This window comes from Choloepus didactylus, chromosome 18 (genome assembly GCF_015220235.1).
Source record: "Choloepus didactylus isolate mChoDid1 chromosome 18, mChoDid1.pri, whole genome shotgun sequence".
Taxonomy (NCBI): domain Eukaryota; kingdom Metazoa; phylum Chordata; class Mammalia; order Pilosa; family Megalonychidae; genus Choloepus; species Choloepus didactylus.
In genome coordinates this window covers 75,291,586-75,316,877 of record NC_051324.1, presented here as the reverse complement: position 1 = coordinate 75,316,877, position 25,292 = coordinate 75,291,586, and the positions used below count along the sequence as shown (strand labels likewise).

Below are 25,292 nucleotides of genomic sequence, written 5' to 3'. Positions count from 1 at the left end.
GTCTGATCCTCTGTTAGGGTGCAGTGTGCTCCTCCCAGGGGCCGAGACAGCACCACTGGCCAGATGCATTTGTGGTGATTCGGGTGGTCATTTTTAGGTTCACAAATTACTATACCTAGGGGAAAATGTACAATTACAGCATTTATTTTCTTGTTCTTCAGGAAATATTTATTGGGCACCTGTTCGCCTCCCACTTTAATTAAATAAAGCCTTTCACTATTGTTTGGGTCCATTTTCAACTTGTAAAGGCCTTGTGCGGCTCGACGACTGTTTCTCATGGCAGCTGTGTGGTTGCATCCCCACTCCTCCCCACTCACTACGGCACACCCTGGGGAAGGTGCTCAGCCTCGCTGGGCCTCATCGGCCTTGTCAGCCAAGGGTGGCAGTGCCTCCTTCATGCGATTGCTGGTTGCTGTGGACGTGAAGGGATTTGCATGGCAGCTGCACAAGAGGTGCACTCAGAATATGAAAACTTTTTTTTCTTTAAACTTTTCTAACAGCTGGATACAAGAAAGGAAGGTTACAGAGTAAAACAGCTTTGAGAGGAAGCAATCGAAACTTCAGTGTTGTAAAAATACCAGCATAAAACCAGAGGTCCTGTAAATTAGGAAGTCCCAGTGGTGGCACTCGGAATGCATGTTTTCATGAATTATCCTAGAGTATGTGTGTGTGGTACCATATATACAATATAACATTTCACATTTTAACCACTTGCAAGTATACAGTTCAGTGGTGTTCAGTGCATTCACAATATCTTGCTACCGTCACCACCATTCATTACTAAAACTTTTCCGTCATCTGAAACAGAAACTTTGACCCTGTTAAGCATCGACTCCTCATTCCCTGCCCTGCCCCTGCTACCCTGTAATCTTTCTGTCTCTATTAATTTGCACACTCTAGTTTTTTCACATATACAAGATCATACAATATTTGTCCTTTTGTGTCTGGCTTATTTTGCAGAGAGTATCTTTTTAATGATAGTAATAACACTTATTGACCAACATGGATATAGACTTTGAGAACTAAGTTTCATTATTGCTTGAGAGTTATTCATCTGATACGTATCATGATTTCACCTGGTTCTTTGAGCTCTATGAAGATCTCATTTCACTGTCTTCTGGCTCTACTGTTGCTGTTCAACTGTCTGCTGTAATTGTAGCTGCTGTGCCTTGGAGGTGCTCTCTCTGTGCTCTCTGGCTGTTTTTAAGGTCTTCTGTTTGTCTTAGGGTCTCCAGACTCTGTTTGCTTTCTCTTTGATATGATGTGGCTCTCATTTTATCTGTTTGTTTCAGTCCTTAATGCAAATTGTGTTTTCTGTATCTGCTGATTCTTACCTTTGATCACTTCTGGAACATTCTTTTCCATTATCTTTTCACGTATCACCCCTCCTCCATCCTCTTTTATTATTTCAGTGATTATGTTTTTCACTTTAAAAAATTGTTTGATTTCTTTTCAAATTTGGCTGCTTGTTTTAAAAAAACTTTTTAGTATTGAACGTTTTAAACATATATAAAAGAAGACAAATACTAACGAACCCACATGTTCCCTTACCCAGCTGGAAGATTTTCAACTTATGGCCAGTCTTCTCCATTTCTACTCTTACCCCTGCTTCTCTCCTGTTATTTGTGCATGTGTTCTCTCTTTTAACCTGTTTTTATTGTTAATTGAAACACATACAGATAGCCTTTTAGAGCAGTGTATGGCTTGATGGGTTATTGCTTGAAACACCTTTGCAAACACCACTCAGGTAGACATACCGAGCCTTGCCAGCCACTCCAGAAGCTTCTCCCTGAAAGTACCCAGGGTTCTGGTTCTCTGGATGCCACTTCTTTGCATGTCTTTATTGTTTCGTTACCCAGATGTTTATGCTTCACACACTGCATAAAAGGTTTGTTACGTATTCTGCATCTGCTCATGCTCCCCATTCATCCCTTTCTTTTTCTCAAAATGTCTCTCAAGGGGCTCCAGCTGGTGGCCTGGCTCTGCAGATTGCACTGTCATGGTGCTGGTCCACACATCCTCTGTCCTCTGGGTTTCCTGAAGATTGGAAGCTGCATGGGGAGGCTTGTCAGATTCAGGTCCCATCCCTTCAGCAAGTCCGTAGGCGGTGATGCACCCTTCCTTCGGGAGGCGCAGGGGGTCTGGTGGTCGCGCTGTGTAGATGTCTGCTGCCGTTGACTCTCAGTGCTGGCGCCGTGAATTCAATGGGGGTCACAGAACGGTGCTCTTCACAGGCCACTTTTCAGGGTCTGCTGATGGGCTGAGACCCTTTGAAGAGATGCTCCTCCTCTCCTCTGATTTGCGCACCGGGGGAACAGTCATTTTGGAAAGGCAGGTGTTCCTTACTGCTGGCCCAGCCCTGGATCCTGGGCTTTGCAGTGGATGGAACTAGGTAATAGTTGTTAAATACAGCATAACTCACGAGTTCATGCTGACATTTCAAATTTATACCCAAAACTTAAAGGTTTTATTTAAGTATCATCTTTATTACTTTTGTTTTCTCTCTCACTGATATCCTGGTTCTTCAGGATACAGGGACATGGAATTAGAGCATCCTGTCCTTACTTGTTTGCTCCCCCCACGCTGCACACTGTGGACTCAGAAGACAGCACTCCCTCCTCCCTTGTTTCTGTGTGGTGGTGAGGGCTGTGGCAGCCCACTGGGGCTGGGTCTTCTCTGTCAGCCCTGCACCTGTCGGCTTTGACTTCGCCTCCAGTGCCTCTCAGTGGTGGTGGCCTGACCTCTGAGACACACGGGCTGCATTGCTTTGAGCTCCTTCCTGGGTCCAGCCCTGCTCTCAACTGGTTCCCCCAGGCCTCTGGTGTGTCTTGGGGGGCTGGGCAGGGCCTTCCGTTCTCCTGCCTGCCAGACTTGTGCTTGCTCCTCTTGGCTGCTGTCCACACAGGTGTTGACCTCCATGGGCCCCATGGCCATTGGTCTTGGTTTGGTGTGCCGTCTGGTTATTCTGTTCTAATTTCCTAATGCTGCTGGAATGCAAAACACCAGAAGTGGATCAGCTTTTATAAAGGAGGTTTATTTGGTTAAACAGTTACAGTCTTAAGGCCATAAAATGTCCAAGGTAACACATCAGTAATCGGGTACCCTCACTAGAGGATGGCCAGTGGCTTCCAGAAAACCTCTGTTAGTTGGGAAGGCATGTGGCTGCCGTCTGCTCCAAAGTTCTGATTTCAAAATGGCTTTCTCCCAGGACGTTCCTCTCTAGGATGTAGTTCCTCAAAAATGTCACTCTCAGTTGCTCTTGGGGTGTTTGTCCTCTCTTAGCTTCTCTGGAGCAAGAGTCTGCTTTCAACAGACATCTTCAAATTGTCTCTCAGCTTCTGTGCATTCTTCAGTGTCCCTCTTGGCTGTAGCTCCTCTTCAAAATGTCACTCTCAGCTGCACCGAGTTCCTTCTGTTCGTCAGCTCATTTATATGGCTCCAGTGATTTAATTTAGACCCACCCTGAATGGATGGGGTAACACCTCCATGGAAACTGTCCAATCAGTCATCACCCACAGTTGGGTGGGGCACATCTCCACAGAAACGCTCAAAGAATTACAATCTAATCAACATTGATATGTTTGCCCGCACAAGATTACATCAAAGAATATGGCCTTTTCTGGGGGATCTAATACATTCAAGCCAGCACATCTGTTTTTCCATGTGAGGGAGCTGGGGAAGGACCAGCCACTGTGTGACCCTGCCACACTGTTGCCAGAATTCTGCCTTGTCGTTGGCACCGTCCCTTGTTGTGTGCCTGCTTTTTTCCTTTTGTCCTTTATATAGCATTTCTTATAAACGTTTATATTCTCGGTCTCATAATTCCAAAATCTGAAGTCCTTGGCTGTCTGAATCTGTTTATTGTTGTCTACTTACTCTTGGTCTCGTGCATTTAGTGATTTTTTTTGTTGCCAGCCTGTATTTCTCTTTGGTCTGGGAATCTGAAGGGACTTAGGTTTCGTTGCTTTTCCACAGAAGTTTGTGTTTGCTCCTGTTGGCACCAGGGGGCGCTGCTGACCCAGGGCCACTTTGAGTTAATTTTTTGTCTTTGGGTTCTGAACCAGGTGGCATCGGTTCCACCCGAGATGTGTGGCAAAGAAGGCCTTTGGTTACAATCTCACAGGTGACCCTCTTCCCTGCTCTGCAGTGGCTGGAGCAGATGGGACTCCTCCTTGGTTCCTACTTCTAGCTGGTGGATTTTCCCAGCTGTTTAGACATCCTGGGGAATCTCAGGCTTAGCAGCTGGATTTGGGTAGGAAGGTCAGGGCCCAGACTCAGTTCTTGGGAGTGGCCTTGGCCTGGAGGGCCACATGAGCTCCGTGTCCCTTACCAGACTTGCTTCAGCGAGCTGTTGTGTTTGGGACCTGTGGGGATTTCCTTTACTTTGTTTATAGCTCAGCAGTGTGTTTTAAAGTATATTTGTTAAAACTGATCTAGTGGCTGGGGAAGTATTTTATAGCTGAGGGGTGTTTAGGATGATCTGATCTGCTAGAGGCATAGTTCTCTGATTAAGATTTGGCTGTATGATCACCCCTAAATAATTGAAGGAAATATTGAGAAAGATACAGAAATAAAGAGCCTCAACCCAGCCTCTTAATATCCAGGTGTCCCTCACAGCTTCTCTGCCTTCAGCTTTCCACACTGCTCCCTCCCGTTCATTGGTTTGGTGCGTGGCAGTCTGCTCTTCAGGCTTTTTTTTTTTTCCTGTGTGTATCTTGTTGACAGCAGTTAAATATTTATTGAATGATAATGCTATGCTCTTTCCTCTAAGACATGTGTTGATTTTTTTCATGCTGCGAACCATCTCTGTGGTCTCAATCACTGAGACACAGGAACCCACAGTGCTTCTGTACGCTATTCATGAGTTGAAAATGTTTATTTAGCCTCAGGTTGCAACAATTTGGCTGAGTTAATTGGGTCCTTCACTAAGTCAGCAGTGTGAGGCTGATCAAGGGAAGAGCATTATTTACATTTAAAACCATGGGAAACCAAATCCTGCTGGTGGAAATGTTAATTGTTACAGCTTTTTTTGGGGAAGTAGTATATCATTGGCTTTAGAAACAACCAACCAACCTTCGGTCTAACATGCCACTTCTGGGACCTACCTGCTTGTACCAGTTTGTATATATCATGCCCCCCAGAAAAAGCCATGTTCTTTAATGTAATCTTGTCTGGGCAGATGTATCAGTGTTAATTAGATTACAATTCCTTGAGTGTTTCCATGGAGATTCACCCCACCCACCTGTGGGTGATGACTCTGACTGGATAATTTCCATGGAGGTGTTACCCCACCCATTCAGGGTGGGTCTAAATTAAATCACTGGAGCCATATAAATGAGCTGACAAACAGAAGGAACTCAGTGCAGTTGAGAGTGACATTTTGAAGAGGAGCTACAGCCAAGAGGGACACTTTGAAGAACTCACAGAAGCTGAGAGAGCAGCTGCAGATGAGAGACAGTTTGAAGATGGCTGTTGAAAGCAGACTTCTGCTCTGGAGAAGCTACAAGAGGACAAACGCCCCAAGAGCAACTGAGAGTGACATTTTGGAGAGAAGCTGAAGCCTAGAGAGGAACGTCCTGGGAGAAAGCCATTTTGAAACCAGAACTTTGGAGCCAGCCACATGTCTTCCCAGCTAACAGAGGTTTTCCGGACACCATTGGCCTTCCTCCAGTGAAGGTACCCAATTGCTGATGTGTTACCTTGGACACTTTATGGCCTTAAGACTAACTGTGTAACCAAATAAACCCCCTTTTTTAAAAGCCAAATCATCTCTGGTGTTTTGCATTCCAGCAGCACTAGCAAACTAAAACACTGCCCTACAGAAATAAAACCACGTGGTGTCTGCCTGGATGTTTCCTGAGTGCTGCTCATGGTGGCAGAAACCTGCAGGGTGAGGGTCCCTCGGGCTGAGCAGGGCAGAGGATGCTCTGCTGGCTTTGCTGGGGAATTTTGTGCAGCCGTTAAAAGTATCGATGAGGAGCAGATGGGCTGTGATGGAGGAGTTTCTGCGAGGGACTGCTGAGTGAGAAGAGCAATTGGAGGAAAGTATGTCTGCGATAGCCCCGTTTTGTAAAACAGTGACAACCCCTCCTCCATGTATGTGTGTGTGTGTGCATGTGTGTGAATGGAGAGAAAAATGGAAAGCTGGGTGCTGTGTGGATAAACTGTGTGTGTGTGGAGGGGCCATATAGAGGGTGGAGTCTTGAAACAGGAAAGTGAGAGTCTGTTAAAAAAGGGAAGGGCGAGGGGAAAGCTGCCCTTAGAACCTCAAGGCGTGTCAGGCAGTCATGTACTCATTTATGTCAGTTGGATACACACCTGATGCATAGGATACATTTTAAAATAAAATTTTAAAGAAATTAGAATGCAGTTTATAGAGAATCTGCTGCTGATCTTTATGAAGTCCAGAAACATAAGAAGTTAAAAGGGAGTTCTGGCCTCTTAAAATGGGAAACCTCATTATTTAGTGCTACAGAACCGTCGGGGTTTGTGCTTTGCAGACATTAGTCACATATTGGGGTTCCCGTGTGTGCGGCTGGGTGGGGTGGCGTGCTGGGAGGCACCAACGTGATGTTTGTATCTGAGCAGACATGGCGACTTGTTGTTCCTGTTCCCCGCGAGCCTGGCTGGGCCGTCCTCTGAGATGGAGACGTCGCCGTCCTTGGGGCCAAAGGCTTCCGGGGCTCCCAGCGTGGAGGAGGACGAGATCGACCAGTACCTGAGCCGGCAGGATGGCAAGATCTACAGGAGCCGGGACCCCCAGCTGTAAGTGCCCCTGGACGCGGGACTTCCCCAGTCAGCGAAGTGAGGGGTTTAGAGTATGTCCTGCCTCAAGTATCTAACAAAAAAATGTAAAAATGAAGGTTTTTAGTTTGGCCTATTTTCAGGTTAAATTGCACTTCAGATTATCTTGTTTGTTTTTTTTGCATTGTTTGATCTCAAGGTACGTTCCACACGCACTTTAAACGTTTCTGAAGTGTTTGGACACTGATACTTGAAAGGTGTCCTGGGGAGAAAGGGACCTCAACCAGGTCTCTAATGATGATCCGCCCCTGGAAATACTCGATTCCCCTCCGGGCTTAATGGGGTGAAGGTGGGGTGGTGGAGGAGGGGGCTGCTGGCTGAGGGTCCTTCCGGGGCCTCACTGGCAAGCTCCAGAACAGTCCTAATGTTTGCCTGGTACACGCTCTCCACTGTTTTAGTGTTTCATTTGCTGAGGTTTTATTGGCTCCTTTGAATATTCATTTTCTATCTAGATTGTATAGAATTCTTATGCATGTGTACATTTGTTTGTCTTAGATTTCCTGCAGATCTTTTTAAAGAAACCAATTAGAAACCTCTGCCTTTACACTTGGCGATGTGTGCCTGTCTGGGAGAAGGCTGCTGGTATATTTTTTAACTGCCAAACTCAGCAGATGTAATCGGGTGCTGATCTTGACATACTGGAGTTGTGAATGCTGCATTAGCAGCTTCTGTGTCTTTGATTAAAGAGCCAGCGGTGGTGCTCAGCTGCAGTGGGTCTGGAGCCGCTTGACAGCCGTGGCCCTGGGCTGCATGCCACCTCCATTTGTGTCTTGCCCAGGGACCTGGTGTAGCTCTCTTCCTGGTCCATGTCTTTGTGGCTCCATTGGGGAGCTTCTAAGCATGTGCGTGCATGTGTGTGTGTGTTTGCTTGCGCGTGTTTTCATTCTGGTGGATTATTGATAAGAGACTGCCTGTCAGGAGACACGGGGCTGTCTTTGCCCCAAAGAACTCCGCACCCAGTGCCGAAGGGGGCTCCGCGAGTGATGTTGCAGCCGTGCAGTCAAGCCCGGAGGGGGGACTGCCTGCTCTGCCTTCCCACCCGCAGCCTGTTTTTATATCTTCCATGTTGAGTTTCCAAGGTTTCTGTGACTGAAAATGTATGAAACCCACAGATCTGAGCATCTTTTATAGCTTTTTGCCAAAACATATCTGAAGTATTTGCCAAATTTCAGTAATTTATGTTCAATTCTGAGGATTTGCCTTGTCCACACAGCAACTTTCTTATTTAGTTAACATTTACAGTTAAATTGACTTTATATCTACTCACTTTTCTCTTTAGTGAGTATCATTATAAGCAGTTAATGTCCATGAAATCACACGGCTGGTCATCTTGTTTTAACACATGTTGGAATAAATACCAGACTGTTAGAATAAAAACCATAGGGGAGCACTTGAATAAATGTAATGCACTATTTAAATGTCCACAATGTTGGGAGAGCAGCTGAGAAGCAAGCATATGCTTACGACTGTGCCCTTTTGTTCACCGCCCTCAGATGCCGGCACGGCCCTTTGGGAAAGTGTGTGCACTGCGTTCCTCTGGAGGTGAGTCCCGGGGCTGTCGGGGTGTTCCCCCTGCTGTTCCCCACAGTGCAGAGTTGCTGCCTGTTTGTTGCCCGGGCCTCGTGGCCCCATGGTGGAGGCTGCAGAGGAGGCTGAGCCCTGGTGTACAGGCCTGGCCCTCCCTGTGGTGTGGGCCACCCAGCGTTGGTGCTGCAGCAGGGGCGGCCTTCCCAGTGCACCGAAGCCAGGCCTGTTAGCTTTAGCACTTGTTGTCGTTTGGAGGTCCTCTGCTCTGAGTCTCCCGTCTGCTCTGCCGATGTGTCCTGAGGTTGAGTCACCCTGGCAGTGCTGTCGACTGGTGGTGGTCTTCAGGGGCTCCTTGCCGGCTTCTCCTGAGACCCACCTGCCTTCTGGGTGTTCCAGACACACGCTAATTTCCAATTGGAAGAGGTGGCTGAGGCGCCCAGAGGAGCGCAATCCTGATCTGGAACAACCTGTTCTAGATCACCAAGCACCCCTGCACCTGTCAGCCTCTGGGGGCCTGACGTGCAGAGGCTGCGCGCTCTGGTTATTGCTCTGAGCAGTCGACTCGCTGCCTCCCTCCCCTCCTCCCTCCCCTTCTCCTCCCCCACCCCTCCTTGTCCCTTCCTCTCCTCCCCTTTCTCCCGGCGGGTGCATGGCCACACTGTCTTGCTCTTGTGTTTTGGCAGCCCTTCGACGAGGACTACCTGAACCATCTTGAACCTCCCGTGAAGCACATGTCCTTTCACGCCTACATCCGGAAGCTCACTGGGGGGGCTGACAAGTAAGTGACTGGAGCGCCATCGGGCCGCTCTGGCTGCAGCCTCGGTGTATAGAAATCCTTCATGTTTCTGGCATTGTTGCTTATAGACCCCAGGCATATGACTAAGAAAAGTGGCGTTCGAAGTGGGGACACAAAGCATTGGAAGTTGTCAATTTTGCCCTGATTCTACAAAGGAAGCAGATGGGTGGACAGCTCTGTGGTGCTTTGCTAGACCACTGCAGGTCTCAGAGTGCTTGTGGGTGCCAGGCTGGCACTGGCAAACACGGGCCAGGCGAGGGGTGCGTGAAGGGGGAGAGGGGTGTGGTAGGGCTGTGCCGTGTCTGCGGTGTCTAAACTCATCCTTCTGCTGTTCAGGAAAATGGAGCCACCCGTAGTCATCTCAGCTCTCTTATTTCACAGCCTGGGTTGGCCCTTTCCCTAGAGTTCTGCCAAGTTTTCAGGTTAATTTTCCCAGCCACGATGGGGGTGAACTCACCAGAGCTTGCAGTGGCTTAGACTGGTGGCACCTAAGCAGTGTGGTCTGCAGGTCGGACTGGCAGGGGCCGGGGGTCAGGGGCAGCACCCACAGCTGTTGCAGGCTCACGAGTGAAGGTGCCAGCAGTGGCCATGCTAAGTCCTTGCCTCTGTGCCCCTTCTCTTGGCTGCTTACCAAAAAAACATGGACTTGGGGCTGTTAGTTTATAATTCCCATCAACATGGCAAGAGGACATGGTTGCTGAACCCGAGTCAGCAACATCTTGTGAAGAATGTTGTACAGCTTTTCTCTGACAACCCACTGATAGCTGATTTAAGTTAGGCCAGAGAAAAAGCCCACTCTTGGCCTGTCCTTGGGGAAAGTAGTGTAACTCACTGAGCCAGATTTATGACGGCACAGCATAACTTGGTCAGCCTTTTGGGGGCCTGAGTCAGGAAGGCAGTGTCCCTCGGGGGCGGGGGCATTGGCGGATGTTGTCAGCCCGCACACTGGTGACCATTGAGCTGCTGGGGTGGTTGTGTGCACAACATTGCCAGGGGGAGTAAGGGCTGGGTCGCTCGGTGGCTGGGCGGGTGGGGACGGGGGCGGAGGACAAGGCCGCTTGTCGAGAGATTCAGCCCACGTCAGTGCAGGATCCGGGACTAATGCAGGGACGGTCTTCTAATTTTATTTTGCCTAAAAGCAGAGTAAAGATAACTTCATTAAGTATCCTAGTCAGGTTTTTTTCTCTGAATAAGAATTTGTTCTTATAAATGTGGAAGTATTGGGCTAGTAGTGTAAAAGTTGCTGGCGAATTAATGAAACAAAGAGGTTCAGTTTCTCTCAGTGGTACAGTTTATTTAGATTGAGACATTAGGCAGTTTTCTTGAAAAGCTTCCTAAATGTTAATGATGATAAAAATAAAAACTGTAGTTTTATAGGAAAATACCTGTGAATCCCTGTGCAGTCTTGAAGTTCGAATGTGCTGGCACTTTTGCTAGTACTTTTAGTAGAAAGATTTTTTGGTGCTTTTTCTCTGCTGCTTCTTACTACACGCTTATTTAGCTGCTTAGGGCTCTGTTCAGGAAGTATGAGACATTGAACTTATTATTTCCAGTCTCCTGCTAAACTTTTTCCCATTTTAATGTTTATTAAGTTGCCTCTTCTTTGCAGGGGGAAGTTTGTTGCCTTGGAGAACATCAGCTGCAAGATCAAATCGGGCTGTGAGGGCCACCTCCCATGGCCTAACGGCATCTGCACCAAGTGCCAGCCAAGCGCCATCACACTGAACAGGCAGGTGAGGCACTGGCCACTGCTGTCCAGACAGCCAAAAAGTCTGGTCTCCTTTCATGGCCGAGATGGAAGTCTCCAGAAGAGTTCCTCATTGGAAAGGCACTGCTGTTAGCAGAGCGTCTCCCACGTAGCAGGTTCTCAGCTGTTTCCTGATGGGCGGATGGACCTCTTGGGGGATCGTTTGCTGAGGGAATCACTTGTAAGACTTCAGCTCCTGCAGGGAGAGAATGAGCTGAGCGCCTTCAGTTTTTGGTGTCCAGGACAGTCTTTGGTGTCAGGCCAGTCTAGGACAGGAACTTGGTTCAGTGGGGAAGAACAGAACCAGTGCCAGTGCCCCAGAAAGAACTCCATGCCCACCTTAACAATTTTTGAAACTGTACTTCATTTTTTACCCCAGAGATTGTGAAAACCTGTAGTTAAACTAAATGCCAGCGAGATTAACTTGAATTTATTTCTTGGCGGAACACCCTCCCCACCCCCACGCTGGAATCTAAAGTTGACTTCTAGCATGTTATTTGAATCAGTGCAGGCTCTAATTAAATGTAACAACCGAGTTGCCGGCTTGGCTTTCCACTGTGATTAAGGGCAGGGGACATTCTTAAAACTTGTTTTGTTATTTTTTGAAGAATGAGGTAGAAGATAGTTATGAAGGATTTGTACTGGACAAATACACTATTTTTCATTTATTCCATTGTTGTTAACTCTGTTTAAAAGAAATACAGGCACGTGGACAATATCATGTTTGAGAACCACACTGTTGCTGACCGCTTCCTTGACTTCTGGAGGAAGACGGGGAGCCAGCACTTCGGGTACTTGTATGGGCGGTACACAGAGCACAAAGACATTCCTCTCGGCATCAGGGCTGAAGTGGCCGCGATTTACGAGCCTCCTCAGGTAAAAGCACACAGGCTTCCAGGGTGTGACATCTGCATGTCTTTGCTTCAAAGGCTGCCTGGGATACCCTTTGCAGATGGCCTTTTCCCCTGTGTTTCAGTTTGCTAAAGCTGCCGGAATGCAATATTCCAGAAATTTGTTGGCTTTTACAATGGGGATTTATTAGTTTACAAATTTATAGTTCTAAGGCCATGGAAATGTCCCAATTTAAGGCATCAACAAGAGGATACCTTCTCTGAAGAATGGCCGCTGGCATCCTGGGTTCCTCTGTCACATGGGAAGGCACGTGGCATCAACTGCTTGTGCTTCTCTCCTGGGTTTCGTTACTTTCAGTTTCTGGCTCTTTCAGTTTCTGTGGGTTGTTGCTTGCTTCTCCCAGGGTTTTTTCTGTCGGATCTCTGGATGTTTTTCTGAGCTCTCTGGGCTTCTTTTGTGTTGTTCTTTGTCCTCTCAAAAAGGACCCCAGTAAAGGATTAAGACCCACCTTGAATTGGGTGGGTCACATCTCCATGGAAACAATCTGATCAGAAGGTCCCACCACAAAAGGTCTGCCCCCACAAGTTTCCAATAAAAGAACATGGCGTCTTCTGGGGACCTTAACACTCCACACCACATGCCCTGTTGGCTTCATCAGTTGTACACTCTCCGTACTCCGTGCATGGCCTTTATTTTTGGAGTCTTTAGAGAGTAATATCACGGCTTCTAAATAATTCAGTGTGCGTTTCCGAAGAATAAGAATATTTTGTTTATAACCAGTACTTCTATCAACTTAAATTTAACATTGATACAGTATTTTTATCTAATCTACCACCTGTATTCCTGTTTTGCCAGTTGCCCTGACCACGACAAGCAGTGGCTTCAGCTCTTCTCTTGTGTTTCTGTCCCTCTTTCACCCATGCCCACTTCTCACCTGCTCCAGGGCGGGTAGGATATTGTGGAGTTATTATTATTTTTTTATCATTCCATGATATATTCATAATCTCAGAATAACCATACCCAAACTACCACTAAAATATGACTGAAAACAGTTATAAATTTTGTGTGTGTGTGGTTGGGGTTCTTAAGGTGCACCCCTCTGGAGGGCACAGTCGTTACTCTGCTTTAAAGCCGGTTGGGGTGGGTCTTCTCTGTCTGATCACATCATCAGCCAGTTACACATTGATGTTCATTTGTTTTATTTTCAATTTTTAGGGATTAGTTTTACAAATTTAATTTGTAATTGTGGAAAATATTTACATGTGCATTTTATTATATGTATTTTTTTACTGCAAAAGCAAAACTGAACAATTACCAAGTTGTAGTTGATGATATATTTGTAAAATATTTAGGGGACGTGTACTTATGTCCACAGTTTACTTTGAAATGCGACGAAAAGATAAGATGAACTGATGATCGGCTGGCAGGAGATGTGATAGAGCTTAGAGAATGTTAATGACTGAATCTAGGTTGTGTTCGCTCTCAGATTCTTTAAACTTGGCTATATGTTTGAAATTTTTCATAATAAAATGTTAGAAAAGGAAAAGATTTTCACAGTTCCAAGGTCAGATTGACAAGCAAGGTGTCGTCCCTTTCTCCCTCTTTCCTCGCTTCTATACGTAGACCCCCTCCCCACACCCACACATACTTTTTAAAAATTTTGGTTTAGTCTTCCAAAGTGTGATTTGTTAAAATTAAGCAGATACACACACGCACACACACACACATACACCCCAGCTGTGTGTATGCATACCGGCCCCTTTCTTAGTTCAGCAGTATGACTCTCACTACAGATGTGCTTTCGGGGCCTGCTATGATGGGTCGTCATCCAGAATGAGACTCTGGGCAGCAGTAGACAGCACCGTGGAAACCTGGTTATCACAAGCTTGGGTTACCAGGTGTGCTCTGTAATCAAGGTGCTGCCTCGGGAGGTAAAAGTACTCACATTCAGTCTTGCGGAGGGTCTCTTTCATGAAGAGTTTCAACAGTTCTGTTAAAAGGACGACTGAAAAAGAAATTCGAGCAGGAATTTCTGGCGTCCACACTACTAAATGGCATCATCAGCTCTCCCCAATTGGGGATCCTGGAGGTTGAAACAGTTGTCCTCTAATAGCCTCCAGCTCATTAGAAGCTGAAGCTCCTGCTGCCACATGTCATTAAACAAGTACTTTTCCTTAGATTTGTTCTAAGATTGTGATTTGACCTGTACCCCGGAGGTATTAATGGTTTCCTTATGGGTAATACCTGGGCAGACATAAAGTTCTTTGTTGCTTTGCCAGAATTTGACTAATTTATGATGCTCTACCCAATTAGGTTAACTCGATTTTGCATTGCCTTCTCTTCCCTATTCCTGCATCTGGGACTTTTGTTCGTATGGTACTTATTATTATTATTAATGACCCATAATTTCGTCAGCCTCAGGAAGTTGGGCTCCTGTGGTCAGTTTTTGTTGCATGTGAGCAGGCCATACCCTGAGCTCAGCCGTGCCCCGGGGCCTAGTGTTCTCCAGTGATCAGCCCCCGAGTTCAGCTGCCTGTTCATTGAGAGTGTGCGTGTCTGTTTCTCTCTCCCCTGCATCCCTTCTGTCTCTTTCACTTGGTGTCTTGGCTGTGAAGGTGTGCGTTGTCCCTGCAGGATCTGCAGACACATTTCCAAGGCTGTTTTCTAGGAACAGATGTTGCCTTACAGCTTTAACCCTGCCTGATCTAGCCAAACCTATTTGGAGTGAAACTGCTTATCCAAGGAAGAGTTCAATATAACTTCATTTCTCAATGAAGGAACTTTTAAAAACAAACAGTAAGGTGTAGAAAGCTTCTTCTAGCCCTGAACAACCTCATACTCGGTAAAGAACTTTAAGACATAAACCAGTCTGAATATTGCATCTTCATGTTCTCTCCTTGGGTCTTGATTAAAAGCACTTTGCAGTTGGGGAAGGAAAAAAGCCTGGAAGGGTTTGCATTGTGCTTTATCTGAGTTTTTCCTTTTGCCGTAATTCTTCTTTTTGGCGAGTAGAAGAATGTAACTCCTCCGTGAGCTTGCGATGAGAAGGAGTGGAGTGCAGTGCTGCTTTTCTGGGTCCCCTCCTCTAGACCCAGCTTCTCTCTTGAATCCCCTACAGATCGGTACACAGAACAGCTTGGAGCTTCTGGAAGATCCAAAAGCCGAGGTGGTCGATGAAATTGCTGCCAAACTTGGCCTGAGGAAGGTACTGAAGCGTCCATCGACAGGTCTGGTCTGGGGGGGCGTGGGGCTCTGTGTTGGGGAAGCCCAGGCCAGTCCAGTAGACCAAGTGTCATCTGGGACCCATTCTCCCCAGCTGCCCAAGGGCAGGGGCAGGCCCCACATGTTTTGAAACCTTGTTTGTGTTTATTGGGTGCCAATAGCTTTTATGTTTTTCAGACTTAAAGTAAAATGAGAGCACTTCCCTGAGCATAAAAAAGATGGTCCAAATGCAGGAGCTGTTGTATTTAAAACCAGCAGCCACGCTTCTTGAGGACTGCTTCAGAAGGGGGTGGGTAGAAGCCCGTGGAACAAGGCCCGTTCTCCCCTGCCCGAGAGAGGGTGGTGCTGCCAGCCTGTGCCTCTGGCCCGCTCTGCCCTGGCCCTGCCTCCTGAGCGTGAGCTCATCTTCACATGGCAAGGGCTCAAGTCCTGTATGCTTCACCCATTTTCTGCCTCATGCAGTTGTAGCTTCTGGTTTTTCCTCTTTAATCATCATTGGATTTCCTGTTTATAATATAGGCATCAGGGCAAATAAGCCTTCTTAGTTTCAGTGGGCAGTTAGAGACAGGGCGAGAATTTTTTTTTGAGACTGCCTTTATCAAGGATGTACCTGCCATCCTTGATAAAGTTACCAGGAGCTTTAAAGGTAGATTTTTGTAGATACTTGTTGAGCAGGGAACATGATCATATCTTAGAAGTTCGGTGTTAAGAAACTATGTAAGTTTTAGGTTTTGTTCTTTATTTTCTTATCAATTTAGAACATAAAAAATAGACTCTACAGATAAAGGGGGAAAAGCTTGAAATGTAATGGAAAACTTAGGGATGTTGCTGAGCAAGGCAGTTTCACAGTTTTGCCCTTTTAAAAAAGGTCCCCTCGTTTCAAACAAGGAATTGGAATCTTGATTTAGGGTCAGTTCTCATAGTCTGTTGTTTAGAAGAGAATGTGGTACAGTTTTTTGATCTGTGATTGCTTAGAACTTACAGTTCATTTTAATAATAATTCTAACAGAAGGTCTTCTCCAGCACACTTTTCTCTTAACTCTTATTATTCTCAGCTTGATGTCACTTCTGTTTTATAGAGTGCTGCATTACATTTATCCTTTCAGTCTCGTTTTCTTAGGTCATGCCTTCCTTGCATTTTTGTAGTTGTTGTCCATTTTTGAGGAAAGTGAAATTCTCCACATTTGCCAGGCTGTGTTGCAGGGGCTGGGTTGAAGAGTTCCCTGTTGCGGTTCTGTGCCTAGCTGAGGTCTCTAAAGGAGAGCAGAGAGGAGCGTGTGGCCGGAAGCCAGTCCTGCCGACAGCGTGGCTGCCTCCCACCTCGCTGGCCTCTCTGCAGGGTCAGGCTCGGGAAGATCCAGGGGTCACAGAGCCCAGACAGGTGCTGGCACTGCAGCAGGACGTGCAGGCGGCTGTGACGGTGTCTGCCGCTTCAGGTCATCGTCTCTTCAGAGCTGCCCTCCACCAGCCCTGCAGTCTCCCTTACATTACCGCTTGTATTTTCTTTAGTGACCCTCACTAGGGAATTTGCTTCTTGTCTTTTGGAGGAAGACCTGGCATCTGAACCTGTCTGCTTGCTGCTATCTGTGTCCACGTTGGACTGGGAAGTCCCCTTTCCTGGCTGCTCTGGTATCTTGGCCCTGCCGAGTCCCCTGCTCCTACACGCTGCGACGCACGGTCGGTGCCGAATACTGTCGTTTTGGCAGCCGCCTCCTCTGTGACCCGGCAGCACTGGAAGGGGCCTGGTTTCCGTGGAGCGGGTCTGAGAGCCCCGATGTGGCCGTGTGTCTTAGCTGAGAGACTGGCTCTCTCGGATCCACCCGACCCACAGGAAGAGCCTCTTACTGAGGACATCGTTCCTCGGCTCGCTGGGAAGATGCCAGAAAATGCCAGTCTTCCTTTTCTGGGAGAGACTCATGAGATATTTTCCTTTTTCATTAAGGTTGGCTGGATATTTACTGACCTCGTCTCAGAAGACACCCGAAAGGGTACAGTCCGATACAGTCGCAATAAGGTGAGGTGGTAGCAGAGGCAGGCCCTTAGCCCTCAGCCTTGGTTACAGACCAGCCTGGGCTACTTTCCAAGGGTCTCTGTGAACAACTTGTCCTGGGTTTTAGACCGAATTATTTTTTCAAAGTAGTCCTTTTGATAAATTAAGGCTGGGTGTGTTGATTCTGTCTAACAGAGCAAAACCCACGTTCCCTTTATAACTAGAGGTGGTCAGAGGTCAGAGGTCAGCTGTTGGAGCAGGTTGCCTGGTACATCTGACTGCCCCTGTTAGTTTATGGGTGGTTTGATATGAGGATTTCCTAATGGCTTGGAGTCCAGGTATCCCGTTTCAGCACAGTTTCTGAGATGTTATAGCTTGGTTTTTATTGTCTTCTGAAGAGGAAATAGCATATTTTGACATGATGCTGTAAAATTTAATATGTCAGTTTTTGTGTTGTAGGATACCTATTTCCTGAGTTCAGAAGAATGCATCACTGCAGGAGACTTCCAGAATAAGCATCCCAACATCTGTCGGCTTTCGCCTGATGGGCATTTTGGATCCAAGTTTGTCACTGCAGTGGCTACAGGTATAAACCGGAACAGAGTTATTTTGTAAATATTACTGCATGACTAATATATGTTACCTTTCCTTTTGGTAGCTTTTCATTCTCAACTTAGTTATAACGGTTTTTCTTAACAGACCTGTGAGACAGGGATTCCCTTTTTTGGTTTATGGTAAAAATTCTGAACATTTCAGAATCACCCATGGAACTAAGAACAGAATTGGCAACGCAGTGTAGCTCTCCTCTTGCCTAGTGCTCTCTTGGCAAGTCGTTGCCTTTGCCAAGGGAACCCTTGATCCTTTGGCTCTTTCTAGCGACTAGAGGTTACTGGAGCGTGGACATGCAAGAGAGGAAGAGTTACTGTTTCCATAGTCTGACTTGTTTGTCTGGACATTATGAATGGGGTTGTCATTTCAGGAAACCACTTCTGTAAAGTTTTTTTCAGAGTAAAGATTCTGTGGGTGCATGTGTGTGTTGTACGTTAAGTCCATTATATTATGTTTTACATATAACCACATTGTGTGTGTGTGTGTGTGTGTGTATAATTGATTGTGGCTTATAAAAAAAGTGCCACTTAATCTTTTAGAACAAACTTGAGATGCTGCCATAGGGAAAAGGCAGACATAGAACCCCTGTGATTTCAGAGGAATGGGAATTCAAAATTGGAAAACCAATTCATAAAACCATAATCTTTTTTTTTTTTTAAGTAAACACTAATCTCAGCCTTGTGAAGACCTAATTTCTGCCCTCAGAAAGATTTTAAGCCAGCTTATTCGTGATAGCCGTCCTCCTGGTTCTGTAGAAACACCACCCTATCCCCTTTTCACCAACACCAGTTTACAGAGGGCCCAAGTGTGTCAGTAACTGGACCCACTGTGATCCCTGTCGACCCCGCGGCCGACTGGGTAGGATCGGTGCAGAGACGAGGCCCGCACTCGGCCTGCCTTTCCGGCTCTCCTTTGTGTTGCTAAACTTGCCACCCCGCAATTGACGAACATTGAGATTAATAAGCACCTTCTTTTTGAAACAAATATGGTTTGGGCAGTGATAGGTGATGCTAATATCCTTCAGGCATTAGTGTGAAGGGATCGAGAACCACCCGTCTAAACCAGTGTCCCCAGAATGTCAGCTGAGACTCGAGGTAGGGAGGGGGAGGGCGTTCATGTGACGTGGGGCGTGAAAACATTCATTGCCCTCCTCCTTCAGGGTAGGGCTGGCTGGACAAAATTCCAAATTAGGGAAGTGCTTTATTCTCTGCTCCGGTCACCCTTTCTTTGAAGCTCTTCTTTTGCTGCCGTGAGTCTTCCCATCATGACACACCCATGGTCAGCCCCAGCCAAGGGGTCCTGTGATGCGGAAACCACAGTCCCGGTCAGAACTCCCATCTGTTGTCTTAGCACTGGCCTTAGCGTTATTTAGGAAAATTATGATTCACGCTAACGCCCTTTTTTAGTAACATCATGTAGTACCCCTTTACTATCGGAAGCGGAACTCATGGATCATATGGCCTACCTGCAGGCGCTGTCTTAAAAAGGAGCAGATACTATAGAGGAGAAATAATCAGAAGGCGTATATAAGAAAGAGTGGACGTCAGTTGTCAGTCTTGAGGACAGCATGGGTGAATAGTTGGTGCTGGCACCTGTGCTGGGGTGGGTGGCTCTGCACGGCACAGCGATGGCACAGCCAGCTCCCTGGGGGCTGGCTGGAGCCCACACTACCACTGGCCTCGTTAACAGCACTGTGTCCAGTTCCGAGCAAACGAGCGTGCCCTTCCCTCCCTTTACCCGATGCCGTGTCCCGAGAGCACTCAGTACGTTTTGCAGCTGTGCATGTACGGCTTTGCAGGAATGAAATGGATCAATTCTGATTGCAGGTCATTGTAAACCAAGTGGATGTGCGGGGACAGTGCAGTCGTGGAATTAGGGGTGGCTTCTTGTTGGATGGGGCCCCCTGGACATAGTAGGTGCTGGCCATGCCCCTGCCTTCTACCCCACACCTCCCCAGCGAGAGCACTCCCACCAGTTTCCAGAACCACAGCCCCACTGAGAACTGCTCATTGGGCCTCTCGTAGCCTCACATGTAACCTAGCCCTTTTAATTGCTGTTTCTATAGGGCAGTAATTCCATGGGCTAAAAAACTGGCAAATTTTTAGAATTGTAAATAATTTCCAAGTCAGGGTCTATCTATTACACCTTCGATTGTTAGAAGCACACTTTTTGTTGAGGGGGGGGGGGGTGGAAAAAGTATAGATCATCCAGGGAGTTTTGCCTCTGGAATTGGGATTTTATTGAAATGTGTGGGAGTTGTGAGACAGTAAATCTAAGTCTGTCTCCAGTGAGCCCTCCCCCCTGCAGTGCCCGGGGTGCTCAAGCATACTGGTTCCCTTTCCCAGAGTGGGAGGCGGCCAGGGAGAGCTCAGAACCCACAGCAATGGCGACTTCAGTCCAGGGCTTTGCATCACTGCAGCTTGGGCATGGGTTTCCTAACTAAATAATGTGCTCTTTGCTCCACGTGAGTGGCTGTTAACCAGGAGGGGCTGTCAGTGTCTATGGGCCTAGTGGAGAGGACGCGTGGCCGAGTCTCATTCCACAGACCCTGGGAGCCAGGAAAGGTGCGGGCCTGTGTGTCCCGTCTCCCCGAGCCTGAGCCGGAGTATCTGGGGAAGGGCTTCCGTGGTGTGCAGGGCCTCCTCAGGCCTTGGCTCTCCCAGGGCTGCCAAGGAAGCTGGCAAGCTCAGATGCTGGTGGGATGGCCAGAGCCTGCGGCCCTTGCTTGCCTCTGGATTCTGTAGATCTTGTGCGTTCTCTCTCTCACGTATGTAAAACTTCTCTGGCTTGAGACCCGTAGAGGGAAAGAGGGATGGTCCGTGTAGCGGTTTCCTCACATGAACCGGAAGGAGACTGCGTGGTGCGTCTAGGCCTCATGCCAGCTGCACCCCCCTCTGCCTGCAGCGTTCGGTAGACACAGCTCACTGGGTGAGGAAAATTACTTTCTGAGGATCCAGTTTCAAAAACAAAAATGCACGGCAAGCTCAGTAGCAGCTAAGTTCTCTCTGTTACTGCCCCTTGTATGAGCCCTGGGATCCCTCCCCTGCGTGGATGTCCCAAAGGCTGACTTCTGGAGAGAGAGGCAGGCAGCGTGTCCATCTTCCTGTATGTTTTGGCCGAGAGCAGCTGCTGGCGAGGTTAAACGAGCACGCGAGGACGTTCTTGCTGCTCCACACGGAAAGGGAGTTGGCAGTTCATCTCAGCGGATGCATCTTTGGAGAATATCCATATGGATTAATTTTGCCTTTTTAGCAGCCTTCAATTTTACAAATGCTGCCTTCCATTTTGTTCTTATTCTTACAGGCCGGATTTTCCCTTCTCTAATGATCTATCCCACTTTAATGATCACTCACAGCATCAGTGCTGGTTTCCAGTGCCCAAAGTGAAACAGTAACCGTACACAGGTCCCCTCCCACTGGCCACATACCTGGCACACTCCTCCCCGCTCTCACCCCTGCTCCTGCCAAGCCAGAATCATGTTCATGGGTGATGCTGACCGAGCCCCTGCCACCGCTGAACATGCCAGAGACAGGCAGTGCCTCATGGCCCCACTTCTGGGTGTTGACCAGTGGTCACCTGCTCAGAATCAGCTGCCTTTCCTGAGTGTTTGAATTAGGGTTAGAGAGAAGATACAAGACTTAGAGTGGGGGCTTTGGAGCCAGCTGCCATTGCCCTCCTGTGTGCCAAGACAAGCAGACAGGAAGCCTTCGGGCTGGAAGTCTTGGGAGCCTGGCTCCACCCTCAGCCTCCCCATGTCCTGGCTGCCTGGTTATCAAGTCTTGTTTCTGACAAACGTTTGAAAGCCTAACAGACTAAATTTCTGTCCCTGGTCAGTAAATTACTATTTTTGTTTTGTCAGAATAACTCAAATAGATATTGAGGGTTTTTCTTTCTCTAAAGCTATAAAGATTAATGGGCATTGGCGGAGTCAGGAGTGTGGCCCTGACTGGCAGCCTGCGCCTCCGGCAGCAGGGCTCTGCCATATGCAGTCTCTTCTTGCCTCTTCCAAAAAACATCAGGACTCGCCTTGCATAGCAACGTCTGTTTTCATTTCAGGGGCCCAGAGCCTAGGGTCCTAGTTGGTTTAACTTGACCCTCTCCGTAGCTTGTTACTAGCCTCGTCCCTAGTGTTAAGTCATGCTGGAGGCTTTTCTAGAGTGGAGATGGAGAGGGAGCATGTGGCTGGCAATGCAGTGTACAAGACAGCTTCGAAGGTGGCAGGATGTGAGTAGGATGGGGCGCGTGGTTGATGATGAGAAGACCCAGGCAAACTCTGGCGAGTCACCAATGACTGTGTGCCAGGCACTGCACGTCCAGAACGTGGGAGGTGACATCCCATAGCACTAATAAAATGTGGTGCTGTGGCTGCTTTTGTGAAGCGGAGACTGTTCTAGCCTCGTCTTTCCCGCATGCACTCCTCCTACCTCTCCCCACTCCAAATGCACGTGCATCCTCCCAACCCTGCAAGACCAGAGGTTTGCCAGAATGCAGGGCTGTTGGTCATCTATACCCCTGGTGCTATCACAGTCAAAAGTCCAAGTGCTCGGTGACACTGACATAGATTTGGATGATTACTGGAGAATGTTTACCAGTCTTAGGTTTCCCTGATTCTGACAGCGTGTATCACTGATGGGAGCTGATCCAGAGGCAGAGCCCGTGGACAGCATGCAGCGGTGGGAATCTAGATGTTGTGTGTTCGGACCTTGTGCTCAGACGCTCATATAACATCAAATGTTTTTGAATTCTCCTCCAGGACGAGCTCTTGAGAGTGTATTTTTTCCTGTTGGTTAGAAGTAAAGAGTAACATAAGGACTTGTGTTTTGACATTCCTTTAGTAGATTCTTTTTGAAGTCTCTCTCTCTTGCAGGTGGTCCCGACAACCAGGTACACTTTGAAGGTTACCAGGTATCCAATCAGTGCATGGCACTGGTCCGTGATGAATGCCTGTTGCCTTGCAAAGATGCCCCTGAGCTCGGCTATGCCAAGGAGTCCAGCAGTGAGCAGTATGTGCCTGATGTGTTTTATAAGGTAAAAAAATATGGTGGGATTATAAAGAATATAGTAGGTGGAGAAGAGCGTGAACATTTACCTATCTTGGACCTTTGTAATTTTGGTGCGTTCTGGTTAGATTAGCCATTTGTCAATTCGGGTTAATTGGAACCTTGCCAGTAGAGGCATTTCATAGTGTTTCTGAGTTCAGTATTAGCTACTGAGGCTTCTGTGATGCTAGGCTTCCTAACCAAGGGTAGAAGTACTTGCAGAGAGTTTGGGATATGTCACACCACATCAAACCATCATAACACAGACAATTTCAGTTTCTAAAAATGAGAAGACAGGAGGGGATTGTGGGAATATGGCAATGTAGGGAGCTCTAGGAATCAGTCCTTCTCCAAATGAAGCTACTGAATTGGCAGGAACAGTCTGAATCAACTATTTTAGAACTCTGGGGCCTAGGTGGAATACTGCACAGCATTCAGGGAAGAGATGGTGGAAGAAGCTGGAAAATTGCAATAAATACTGGTAAATTCCACCCTGTGTGCAGCAGCTACCATTACCCACCCCCCAGCCTTGAGGCGGGCAGCAGGGGGAGCTGCAGCCCGGGCTCCTGGTACAGCTTGCTGGTACAGGGTGGGCTATAAGGACTGAGTCCCACAAAATCTGGGGGTCTGTGGTCTGTTTGCTGATGATGCCTTTTGATCAGCTACTCAGATCCCTGGGGGGACCCTGCTCAGGCAAAAGTGGCAGAGGACTCTTAAGAAGTCAGTATCTCCCCCACCCCCACCCCCCAACCTTTTCTCTTTCCATTTCCTGTTTGGGAGCAGAAATAGTTGGGAAAAGTCACAAATTTATGTTTCCTGTCCTTAACAACAAAAAAAATTCTTTAAATCCCAGAGGAGTGATGAACTAGATTTCCAGAATTATAACAGGATAATACTCAGAGTGTCAGTTTTCAACAATAAATTACAAAACACAGGAAAGTATAGCCCGTGCAGAGGGGAAAAAAGAATTTGGTGGAAACTTCCCCAAGGAAGCTCATACATTGGTATTATGTTAGCCAAAGACTTTAAGTCAACTGTCTTACATATGTTCAGTGAACTGAAGGAATCCATATAGAAAGAACTAAAGAAAATTAGGAAAATATTCTCTGAAGAAAACAAGAATAGAAATTACTAAAAGCATCAACAGAAATTTGGGAACTGCAAAGTACAATAACTGAAATAAAAAGCTCACTAATCAGATTCAGCTGCAGATTTGAACAGACAGAGGAAAGGATCAGCAAACTTGAAGAGAAGACAATTCAAATTATTGCTTGTGAGGAGTAGAAAGAAACAGTGATGAAGAAAAGTGAACAAAAAGCCTGAGGGACCTGCGGGACACCATCATACAAACATGCAGCCTTGGAGTCCCGAAAGAGTGAGAGTGGTAAGGGGCAGGGAAAGTATTCGATGAAACACATGATTGTACATGCTCAGAATTATCAGTGAACTCCAAGCAGGATAGATTAAGAAATCTGTACCAAGGCACAATTTAGTTAAATTGCCAAAATCCAAAGATGGCATTTTGAAAGCAGCAAGAGGGAAGCTACTCATTACATACAGGATCCTCAATAAGATTAATGGTGGATTGCTTCTCGGAAACCACAGAGGCCAGGAGACAATGGGATGGAAAGAAAAGCTGAAATAGTTCCATACCAGAAGACGTGCCCAACAAGAAAAGCTTGGAGTCATTTAGTCTGAAGTAAAGGGTACTAGAAGGTAGCTCAAAGCGTAAGAAGAAATAAGGAGCATTGATAAAGGTAGTAAATAGAGGATTCTGTATTATACTTTCAGTTTGTAACTGCTTTTCCCCCCTTAACAGGGAAATGTATAAAAGAATGTTTAAAGTCTATGTTAATGCGTATACAATGCACAAAGATGTGATCTGAGACAATAACAATATAAGGGGAGGCACAGAGAAACAGAGGAATAGAGAGTGTATATTACGTAACCAGTTTGGTACTAGTCAAACTAGATTGTTATTAATTTGAGATGTTAATGATAATTACAAAGGTAAACACTAAACATAAAAAATACAGGGAAAAGGGAATAAGAGAATTAAAATGGTAAATTACAAAAAAGCAGCTGACAACAAAAACAAAGACAGTAACAGAGTGATTGAGAAACAAAAAAAACATGCAAGACATACAGAAGCAACACCTAAATGGCAGCGGTAAATCCTTCCTGAAAGACATTGCTGAGTGTGGTTAAAAGGAGAAAAGTTAAGTCATATATATGGTGATAGGATAAAAATTAAAAAGAAAAACCAAAAAACCATGGAACTACAGTACTCAAACAGTGAACCCTAAGTTAAACCGTGGATTATAATTAATAGTAAAATTACAAAAATGTACTTTCATCAATAGGAACAAATGTACTACACCAGTGCAAGGTGTAAATAATAGGGTGGTTTATGGGAATTCTGTATTTTATGCAGGATTGTTCTTAAACTTACCACTTCTTTAATTAAAAAAAAAAAAAGTAAATCCTTCCTCCGCAGTTATTACCATAAATGTCAGTGGACCTTGAAAGGGTAATGGCTAATAAAATTAACCCTCCCTCCAAAAAAATCAGTGGATTAGTCTCTCCTCTTAAAAGACAGGCACTGGCAAATTGCATCTAAAAGCATGATCCATCCATATGCTGTTTACAAGAGACTTGCATTGTTTACAAAGAAACAAAAGTTGAAAGTAAAAGGTTGGAAAACGA

General features: G+C 46.5%; 1 protein-coding gene across 1 annotated transcript in view; it reads left to right on the top strand.

Moving 5' to 3' along the window:
* Positions 1-25,292, top strand: part of NPLOC4 (NPL4 homolog, ubiquitin recognition factor) — an 82,354-nt gene that overhangs the window by 10,972 nt on the left and 46,090 nt on the right. The window contains exons 4-12 of the mRNA XM_037810694.1: positions 6,589-6,765; positions 8,298-8,346; positions 9,015-9,109; positions 10,737-10,860; positions 11,571-11,750; positions 14,845-14,931; positions 16,891-16,962; positions 17,398-17,524; positions 22,415-22,575. Of these exons, the coding sequence (XP_037666622.1) occupies positions 6,589-6,765; positions 8,298-8,346; positions 9,015-9,109; positions 10,737-10,860; positions 11,571-11,750; positions 14,845-14,931; positions 16,891-16,962; positions 17,398-17,524; positions 22,415-22,575 (1,072 nt within the window). The remainder of the gene's footprint in view (positions 1-6,588; positions 6,766-8,297; positions 8,347-9,014; positions 9,110-10,736; positions 10,861-11,570; positions 11,751-14,844; positions 14,932-16,890; positions 16,963-17,397; positions 17,525-22,414; positions 22,576-25,292) is intronic.